At 39.3% G+C, this 10,467-nt stretch overlaps 1 protein-coding gene across 1 annotated transcript; it reads left to right on the top strand.

Moving 5' to 3' along the window:
* The first annotated feature begins 21 nt into the window (after positions 1-21).
* On the top strand, positions 22-1,484 carry LOC128363466 (transcription factor Adf-1-like). The gene is made up of 4 exons (XM_053324467.1): positions 22-151; positions 295-567; positions 937-1,050; positions 1,198-1,484. Exons 1-4 carry the CDS (start codon positions 22-24, stop codon positions 1,482-1,484), a joined length of 804 nt encoding a protein of 267 aa, XP_053180442.1.
* The last annotated feature ends 8,983 nt before the right edge of the window (positions 1,485-10,467 follow it).

Here is a 10,467-nt window from a genome sequence, read left to right as displayed (position 1 = left end):
CCTGGATCACTCTTCTACAAGATGGAGGACAAATTGATCGTTGCCGTTACAGCTCACCCCGTGCTTTACGACACGTCCTGTCTCCTTTACCGGGATCGGTACAAAAAGGAGCAGGCGTGGAGTAAAGTAAGCGAGGTGGCTGGATTACCTGGTAAATTCTGTAAATATGTATTTGTTGCGTGTTTGCAGCTATTGGTTAGCATTAGCATAGCCCCAGTTAGCGTAGCTGGCTTTCCCGTCATAAAGTTACTGGTTTACTAGATTCAACAGTTAATTTACGTGTGTTCTTGTCAGTTGATGTGTGTCGCAGGAGATGGAAGAGCCTCAGGGACACATATATGAGGGAGAGGAGGAAGGGGACAGAGTCAAGGAGTGGGGCAGCAGCAGGGACAGCGAAGAAGTGGAAGTACTTCGCGGTCCTGTCTTTCCTCGACCCCTTTGTTGCCCCCCGTGAAACAAGCGGGAACATGGGGGCAGGGGTCGAGGAAGATGGGGCCGTGGAGTACAGTGTAGGGTCCATGGAGGACGAGGGAGAGACAGCAGGCCCATCAGGGATTACCATCGGAGGTTTGTTGATGAATGAACACACACACAGAAACGACATGGAAACTAGTTTTTGTATAAAATGATAACTGACTTGTATTGATGTGTCAGTACAGATATTTTTTTCACAGCCTGCACTAAAAAAATGTCAATAACTAATCTGTACTCTCACCTATACCAAACCTACAAGTTAAAATGTGAAGAATGAAGGGCACTAAAACACCATTTGCTTTAAAGTGTTGTGGAGGATAGATATTGCTATGGCTAGAACAGTGTGATGTATTAAATGACTGCATCTGTAAAATGCTTTATGTGCTGTAATTGTTAGAATAACCTAGTCAATTAATATACTGTATGAACAAAAAAACTAAGACATGTTTGTCACTACTACAGCCCAAGCAGATTCTGACATTGAGCCAGAGTCTGCTGGTGCTCCCCCTGATGATGGTCCAGCTGTCTCTCCCACTGCTGTCTCTGCTGCTTCCCCTGCTGCTTCAGTGCCAAGAGGTATGTACAAGACATATTTAAGATAGTTTAATAGATAATTAATTTAAGATATTTAAACAAATATTAATTTGGATATTGAGTTACTTCTAACTATTGCATTTTTTGGACGGTAGTAGTTTCATAAACTGTTTTTTCTATTTCATACAGCGACAAAGAGGTCCAGGAAGAGAGCCAGGGAGGAGGAAGACTCCGCCGACTCCAACAACAGACGGGCGGAGTTAGAGGCTCTCGTCCTGGACACCCTGAACGGCCTGAAGCAGCGAGCTCAACCTGCTTCCCAACCTCCCCCCTCAGAGGATGAACTATTCCTCAAAAGCCTGGTTCCTTCCCTGGAGAGGTTGTCACCCCAAAGGAAGGCATTTGTAAAATTTCAAATTCATAAACTTATTTATGAAGCCAGCACTGTTGTGCTCAATTTGGAACCTGCCGAGTAGCTATTTAGCAATGGGGCAGCAATCACTGCAGGGAACGTATCAGACTTTTGAGGAATCATTCATTTTCTTCATGTGTCCCTGAGGCTCTTCCATACGTTATCTATTTTTTTATTGTTGTTTTTGTATGTATGTATATATATAGATATATTTTTTTAATGACAATTTTCAGAAATAAAATATAAAAATCTCAGCTGTCTTTCGTCTATTCTTACCTGCAGTGAACATTCTCACCAGACTTCAGATATTTGTTGCACACCCACATTGTGTACTGTAAACTTTGATTCAAGCTGTGCAGAGGTTATTCACATAAACTAAACAACTTATTTTAACCTCTTAAAACACACTGTTCCATCTACGGGACGGGTCAGAGGTTGGGAGGTAGCCACAGCATTATGTGGGACACTGACTAATCATTTACAGGACAAAACAATACCAGAATAATATCAGATGGCACCATTGATATGATAGTTAGCATATTTATCATGTCATGCACATGTTATGTTTATTGTATTGTTGCAGACATGCCAAATTAAAGCTTTATTAAAGGCAGTCCCAGATAGCGGACACCACATCAGCCACGATCATGGACACAGTGGAGACCCCAACACGGAAGCTGTTGGCGATGGTCCTGTAGGAGTCACCAGTGGCCAGGTATCTGCATCATAGAAAACATTAAATTAAGCTGAGTTGTAGTGCATGCAGTGATACTTTATTTAGATCAGAAAATACACAAATACATAGGCCTACAGTATGCATCAAATCCATACTCAAGACTCAAAATACAAAACAACCACAAAGACACAAATAAATGATCACATATGATATGTCATATGTGAAAGTGCTCAAGCAGTCAATGCATGTAATGTCTTTCTTGTAAAGCACTTTGAGCTGCATTTCATGTATGAAAAGTGCTATACAAATAAAGAAAAAACGGCAACAACGAGGCTCACTGCTGAAGTTATGCCCGGTGTTTCGGTTTAACTGGTGACCGTGTTAACTGGTGACTTTCTCACATTACATTACGTTACGAGAAGTCAATGAGTTATCTGAACAAAACCAAACTTACATAAATGATTAGTTATTACACATATTATTGTGTATTTTTAAAGGATTAAACTACAATCAATGGCTTTTTTAAAAGAGTTATGAGAAAGTCACCTATTAACACGGTAACCAGTTAAACCGAAACACCAGCTGTGAAGCAACATTTCTCAGCAAAGCAGCAGCAGCTAAATCTCCCTGTCAGTGAATATTTATTGATTTTAACACAACAATACACAGCTACTCACCGGAGACAGATGGACAGGGCAGCGGTGGTAGCAAATGTTGTTATCTCGACCATGGTTGAAGAGAAAAGAAAGCAATGTTGTTGTGCTGTGAAAATGGGCGGACTCGCGATGGCGCGATGACGCGACGACGCGAATGTACACAAAATGGTCACGCTTCAAAACTTGAGCGACAGCGCGACAGATTTTCATTTGTCGCGCGACAAAATCGCGTCCAACGCTCTTGGTGTGAACACCCCTTAAGATGATGTATACATTCTGGGGCGTAACTTTAGTATAAAAAGATCTTACACACAAAGAACACAGAGACAGGACAGGAAGGCTCCATTGACCAGGGACACTTTAACAAGCCTCAGATTTGATAGAGTTCTGTCTCCAATATTGGCAATAAAGAAAACTCAAAGAACTTTGACTTGGTCGTCCATCCATTCCTATTCACTCGGAGTGACAGAAGCTAAAGGTCACTACACAGTAGTATAGTAGTAGTATAGCAGTAGTATAGTAGTAGTATAGCAGTAGTACTGCAGTAGTATAGTAGTAGTATAGTAGTAGTACTGCAGTAGTATAGTAGTAGTATAGCAGTAGTATAGTAGTAGTACTGCAGTAGTATAGTAGTAGTCTAGCAGTAGTACTGCAGTAGTATAGTAGTAGTATAATAGTAGTAATGCAGTAGTATAGTAGTAGTATAGTAGTAGCACTGCAGTAGTATAGTATAGCAGTCTCCTCCCGGGTGTTTTAGAGCCAGATGTCAGAGGTGCAGTCTCCTCCCGGGTGTCTCAGCTCGTGAGCAGTCTCCTCCCGGGTATCTCAGCTCGTGAGCAGTCTCCTCCCGGGTGTCTCAGCTCGTGAGCAGTCTCCTCCCGGGTGTCTCAGCCCGTGAGCAGTCTCCTCCGGGTGTCTCAGCTCGTGAGTACTGCAGTAATAGTAGTAGTACTGCAGTACAGTAGTATAATAGTAGTACTGCAGTAGTATTGTAGTAGTACAGCAGTAGTACTGCAGTAGTACTGCAGTAGTATTGTTGTAGTACTGCAGTAGTATCTTAGGAATACTGCAGTATTATAGTAGTAGTATAGTAGTAGTACTGCAGTAGTATAGTAGTAGTATAGTAATAGTGCTGCAGTAGTATAGTAGTAGTATAGTAGTAGTACTGCAGTAATAGTAGTAGTACTGCAGTACAGTAGTATAGTAGTAGTACTGCAGTATTATAGTAGTAGTACAGTAGTAGTAATGCAGTAGTATTGTAGTAGTACTGCAGTAGTATCTTAGTAGTGCTGGAGTAGTATAGTAGTAGTACTGCAGTAGTATAGTAGTAGTATAGCAGTAGTATAGTAGTAGTATAGTAGTAGTATAGTAGTAGTACTGCAGTAGTATAGTAGTAGTAGTACTGCAGTAGTATAGTAGTAGTATAGCAGTAGTATAGTAGTTGTATAGTAGTACTGCTGTAGTATAGTAGTAGTATAGCAGTAGTATAGTAGTAGTACTGCAGTAGTATAGTAGTAGTATAGTAGTAGTACTGCAGTAGCATAGTAGTAGTACTGCAGTAGTATAGTAGTAGTATTGCAGTAGTATAGTAGTAATACTGCAGTAGTATAGTAGTAGTATAGGGGTAGTACTGCAGTAGTATAGTAGTAGTATAGCAGTAGTATAGTAGTAGTATAGTAGTAGTACTGCAGTAGTATAGTAGTAGTATAGTAGTAGTGCTGCAGTAGTATAGCAGTAGTACTGCAGTAGTATAGTAGTAGTATAGTAGTAGTACTGCAGTAGTATAGTAGTAGTATAGCAGTAGTATAGTAGTAGTATAGCAATAGTACTGCAGTAGTATAGTAGTAGTACTGCAGTAGTATAGTAGTAGTCTAGCAGTAGTACTGCAGTAGTATAGTAGTAGTATAATAGTAGTAATGCAGTAGTATAGTAGTAGTATAGTAGTAGCACTGCAGTAGTATAGTATAGCAGTCTCCTCCCGGGTGTTTTAGAGCCAGATGTCAGAGGTGCAGTCTCCTCCCGGGTGTCTCAGCTCGTGAGCAGTCTCCTCCCGGGTATCTCAGCTCGTGAGCAGTCTCCTCCCGGGTGTCTCAGCTCGTGAGCAGTCTCCTCCCGGGTGTCTCAGCCCGTGAGCAGTCTCCTCCGGGTGTCTCAGCTCGTGAGTACTGCAGTAATAGTAGTAGTACTGCAGTACAGTAGTATAATAGTAGTACTGCAGTAGTATTGTAGTAGTACAGCAGTAGTACTGCAGTAGTACTGCAGTAGTATTGTTGTAGTACTGCAGTAGTATCTTAGGAATACTGCAGTATTATAGTAGTAGTATAGTAGTAGTACTGCAGTAGTATAGTAGTAGTATAGTAATAGTGCTGCAGTAGTATAGTAGTAGTATAGTAGTAGTACTGCAGTAATAGTAGTAGTACTGCAGTACAGTAGTATAGTAGTAGTACTGCAGTATTATAGTAGTAGTACAGTAGTAGTAATGCAGTAGTATTGTAGTAGTACTGCAGTAGTATCTTAGTAGTGCTGGAGTAGTATAGTAGTAGTACTGCAGTAGTATAGTAGTAGTATAGCAGTAGTATAGTAGTAGTATAGTAGTAGTACTGCAGTAGTATAGTAGTAGTACTGCAGTAGTATAGTAGTAGTATAGCAGTAGTATAGTAGTTGTATAGTAGTACTGCTGTAGTATAGTAGTAGTATAGCAGTAGTATAGTAGTAGTACTGCAGTAGTATAGTAGTAGTATAGTAGTAGTACTGCAGTAGCATAGTAGTAGTACTGCAGTAGTATAGTAGTAGTATTGCAGTAGTATAGTAGTAATACTGCAGTAGTATAGTAGTAGTATAGGGGTAGTACTGCAGTAGTATAGTAGTAGTATAGCAGTAGTATAGTAGTAGTATAGTAGTAGTACTGCAGTAGTATAGTAGTAGTATTGCAGTAGTATAGTAGTAGTATAGTAGTAGTAGTACTGCAGTAGTATAGTATTAGTACTGCAGTAGTATAGTAGTAGTACTGCAGTAGTATAGTAGTAGTATAGTAGTAGTACTGCAGTAGTATATAAGTAGTATAGTATTAGTACTGCAGTAGTATAGTATTAGTACTGCAGTAGTATAGTAGTAGTACTGCAGTAGTATAGTAGTAGTATAGTAGTAGTACTGCAGTAGTATAGGAGTTGTATAGCAGTAGTATAGTAGTAGTATAGCAGTAGTATAGTAGTAGTATAGTAGTACTGCAGTAGTATAGTAGTAGTATTGCAGTTGTATAGTAGTATTACTGCAGTAGTATAGTAGTAGTATAGTATTAGTACTGCAGTAGTATAGTAGTAGTATATCAGTAGTATAGTAGTAGTACTGCAGTAGTATAGTAGTAGTATAGCAGTAGTATAGTAGTAGTATAGCAGTAGTACTGCAGTAGTATAGCAGTAGTATAGTAGTAGTACTGCAGTAGTATAGTAGTAGTCTAGCAGTAGTACTGCAGTAGTATAGTAGTAGTATAATAGTAATACTGCAGTAGTATAGTAGTAGTATAGTAGTACCACTGCAGTAGTATAGTATAGCAGTCTCCTCCCGGGTGTTTTAGAGCCAGATGTCAGAGGTGCAGTCTCCTCCCGGGTATCTCAGCTCGTGAGCAGTCTCCTCCCGGGTATCTCAGCTCGTGAGCAGTCTCCTCCCGGGTGTCTCAGCCCGTGAGCAGTCTCCTCCCGGGTGTCTCAGCTCGTGAGTACTGCAGTAATAGTAGTAGTACTGCAGTACAGTAGTATAGTAGTAGTACTGCAGCAGTATTGTAGTAGTACAGCAGTAGTACTGCAGTAGTATTGTTGTAGTACTGCAGTAGTATCTTAGGAATACTGCAGTATTATAGTAGTAGTATAGTAGTAGTACTGCAGTAGTATAGCAGTAGTATAGTAGTAGCATAGCAGTAGCATAGTAGTAGTACTGCAGTAGTATAGTAGTAGTATAGTAGTAGTACTGCTGTAGTATAGTAGTAGCATAGCAGTAGTATAGTAGTAGGATAGTAGTAGTATAGTAGTAGTACTGCAGTAGTACTGCAGTAGTATAGTAGTAATATTGCAGTTGTATAGTAGTAGTATACTAGTAGTACTGCAGTAGTATAGTATTAGTATAGTAGTAGTACTGCTGTAATATACTAGTAGTATAGCAGTAGTACTGCAGTAGTATAGTAGTAGTACTGCAGTAGTATAGTAGTAGTACTGCAGTAGTATAGCAGTAGTACTGCAGTAGTATAGTAGTACTGCAGTAGTATAGTAGTAGTATAGCAGTAGTACTGCAGTAGTATAGTAGAAGTGCTGCAGTAGTATAGTAAGTATAGCAGTAGTATAGTAGTAGTACTGCAGTAGTATAGTAGTAGTACTGCAGTAGTATAGTAGTAGTATAGCAGTAGTACTGCAGTAGAATAGTAGTAGTGCTGCAGTAGTATAGTAGTAGTGTAGAAGTAGTATAGTAGTAGTATAGTAGTAGTACTGCAGTAGTATAGTAGTAGTATAGCAGTAGTATAGTAGTAGTATAGCAGTAGTACTGCAGTAGTATAGCAGTAGTATAGTAGTAGTACTGCAGTAGTATAGTAGTAGTCTAGCAGTAGTACTGCAGTAGTATAGTAGTAGTATAGTAGTAATGCTGCAGTAGTATAGGAGTTGTATAGCAGTAGTATAGCAGTAGTACTGCAGTAGTATAGCAGTAGTATAGTAGTAGAACTGCAGTAGTATAGTAGTAGTACTGCAGTACTATAGTAGTAGTATTGCAGTAGTATAGTAGTAGTATAGCAGTAGTATAGTAGTAGTATAGGAGTTGTATAGCAGTAGTATAGTAGTAGTATAGTAGTAGTACTGCAGTAGTATAGGAGTTGTATAGCAGTAGTATAGTAGTAGTATAGCAGTAGTATAGTAGTAGTATAGTAGTACTGCAGTAGTATAGTAGTAGTATTGCAGTTGTATAGTAGTATTACTGCAGTAGTATAGTAGTAGTATAGTATTAGTACTGCAGTAGTATAGTAGTAGTATATCAGTAGTATAGTAGTAGTACTGCAGTAGTATAGTAGTAGTATAGCAGTAGTATAGCAGTAGTACTGCAGTAGTATAGTAGTAGTATAGTAGTAGTACTGCAGTAGTATAGTAGTAGTCTAGCAGTAGTACTGCAGTAGTATAGTAGTAGTATAATAGTAATACTGCAGTAGTATAGTAGTAGTATAGTAGTACCACTGCAGTAGTATAGTATAGCAGTCTCCTCCCGGGTGTTTTAGAGCCAGATGTCAGAGGTGCAGTCTCCTCCCGGGTATCTCAGCTCGTGAGCAGTCTCCTCCCGGGTATCTCAGCCCGTGAGCAGTCTCCTCCCGGGTGTCTCAGCCCGTGAGCAGTCTCCTCCCGGGTGTCTCAGCTCGTGAGTACTGCAGTAATAGTAGTAGTACTGCAGTACAGTAGTATAGTAGTAGTACTGCAGCAGTATTGTAGTAGTACAGCAGTAGTACTGCAGTAGTATTGTTGTAGTACTGCAGTAGTATCTTAGGAATACTGCAGTATTATAGTAGTAGTATAGTAGTAGTACTGCAGTAGTATAGTAGTAGTACTGCAGTAGTATAGCAGTAGTATAGTAGTAGCATAGCAGTAGCATAGTAGTAGTACTGCAGTAGTATAGTAGTAGTATAGTAGTAGTACTGCTGTAGTATAGTAGTAGCATAGCAGTAGTATAGTAGTAGGATAGTAGTAGTATAGTAGTAGTACTGCAGTAGTATAGTAGTAGTACTGCAGTAGTATAGTAGTAATATTGCAGTTGTATAGTAGTAGTATACTAGTAGTACTGCAGTAGTATAGTATTAGTATAGTAGTAGTACTGCTGTAATATACTAGTAGTATAGCAGTAGTACTGCAGTAGTATAGTAGTAGTACTGCAGTAGTATAGCAGTAGTACTGCAGTAGTATAGTAGTACTGCAGTAGTATAGTAGTAGTATAGCAGTAGTACTGCAGTAGTATAGTAGAAGTGCTGCAGTAGTATAGTAAGTATAGCAGTAGTATAGTAGTAGTACTGCAGTAGTATAGTAGTAGTACTGCAGTAGTATAGTAGTAGTATAGCAGTAGTACTGCAGTAGAATAGTAGTAGTGCTGCAGTAGTATAGTAGTAGTGTAGAAGTAGTATAGTAGTAGTATAGTAGTAGTACTGCAGTAGTGTAGTAGTAGTACTGCAGTAGTATAGTAGTAGTACTGCAGTAGTATAGTAGTAGTATAGTAGTAGTACTGCAGTAGTATAGTAGTAGTATAGTAGTAATGCTGCAGTAGTATAGGAGTTGTATAGCAGTAGTATAGTAGTAGTACTGCAGTAGTATAGCAGTAGTATAGTAGTAGTGCTGCAGTAGTATAGGAGTTGTATAGCAGTAGTACTGCAGTAGTATAGCAGTAGTATAGTAGAACTGCAGTAGTATAGTAGTAGTACTGCAGTACTATAGTAGTAGTATTGCAGTTGTATAGTAGTAGTACTGCAGTAGTATAGCAGTAGTATAGTAGTAGAACTGCAGTAGTATAGTAGTAGTACTGCAGTAGTATAGTAGTAGAACTGCAGTAGTATAGTAGTAGTACTGCAGTAGTATAGTAGTAGTATTGCAGTTGTATAGTAGTATTACTGCAGTAGTATAGTAGTAGTATAGTATTAGTACTGCAGTAGTATAGTAGTAGTATATCAGTAGTATAGTATTAGTACTGCAGTAGTATAGTAGCAGTATAGCAGTAGTATACTAGTAGTATAGCAGTAGTACTGCAGTAGTATAGTAGTAGTATAGCAGTAGTACTGCAGTAGTATAGTACTAGTACAGCAGTACTACTGCAGTAGTATAGTAGTAGTATAATAGTAGTACTGCAGTAGTATAGTAGTAGTAGTATAGTATTAGTACTGCAGTAGTATAGTAGTAGTATAATAGTAGTACTGCAGTAGTATAGTAGTAGTATAGTAGTACCACTGCAGTAGTATAGTATAGCAGTCTCCTCCCGGGTGTTTTAGAGCCAGATGTCAGAGGTGCAGTCTCCTCCCGGGTGTCTCAGCCCGTGAGCAGTCTCCTCCCGGGTGTCTCAGCTCGTGAGCAGTCTCCTCCCGGGTGTCTCAGCTCGTGAGCAGTCTCCTCCCGGGTGTCTCAGCCCGTGAGCAGTCTACTCCCGGGTGTCTCAGCTCGTGAGTACTGCAGTAATAGTAGTAGTACTGCAGTACAGTAGTATAGTAGTAGTACTGCAGTAGTATTGTAGTAGTACAGCAGTAGTACTGCAGTAGTACTGCAGTAGTATTGTTGTAGTACTGCAGTAGTATCTTAGGGATACTGCAGTATTATAGTAGTAGTACTGCAGTAGTATAGTAGTAGTATAGTAGTAGTATAGTAGTAGTACTGCAGTAGTATAGTAGTAGTATAGTAGTAGCATAGCAGTAGTATAGTCGTAGTACTGCAGTAGTATAGCAGTAGTATAGTAGTAGTACAGTAGTAGTACTACTGTAGTATAGTAGTAGCATAGCAGTAGTATAGTAGTAGGATAGTAGTAGTATAGTAGTAGTACTGCAGTAGTATAGTAGTAGTATAGTAGTAGTATTGCAGTAGTATAATAGTAGTATACTAGTAGTACTGCAGTAGTATAGCAGTAGTATAGTAGTAGTACTGCTGTAATATACTAGTAGTATAGCAGTAGTACTGCAGTAGTATCGTAGTAGTACTGCAGTAGTATAGCAGTAGTAC

This window comes from Scomber japonicus, chromosome 8 (assembly GCF_027409825.1).
Source record: "Scomber japonicus isolate fScoJap1 chromosome 8, fScoJap1.pri, whole genome shotgun sequence".
Lineage (NCBI taxonomy): Eukaryota > Metazoa > Chordata > Actinopteri > Scombriformes > Scombridae > Scomber > Scomber japonicus.
Note: the sequence above shows the minus strand (reverse complement) of the source record. Positions and strands in the feature narration are given on the sequence as shown.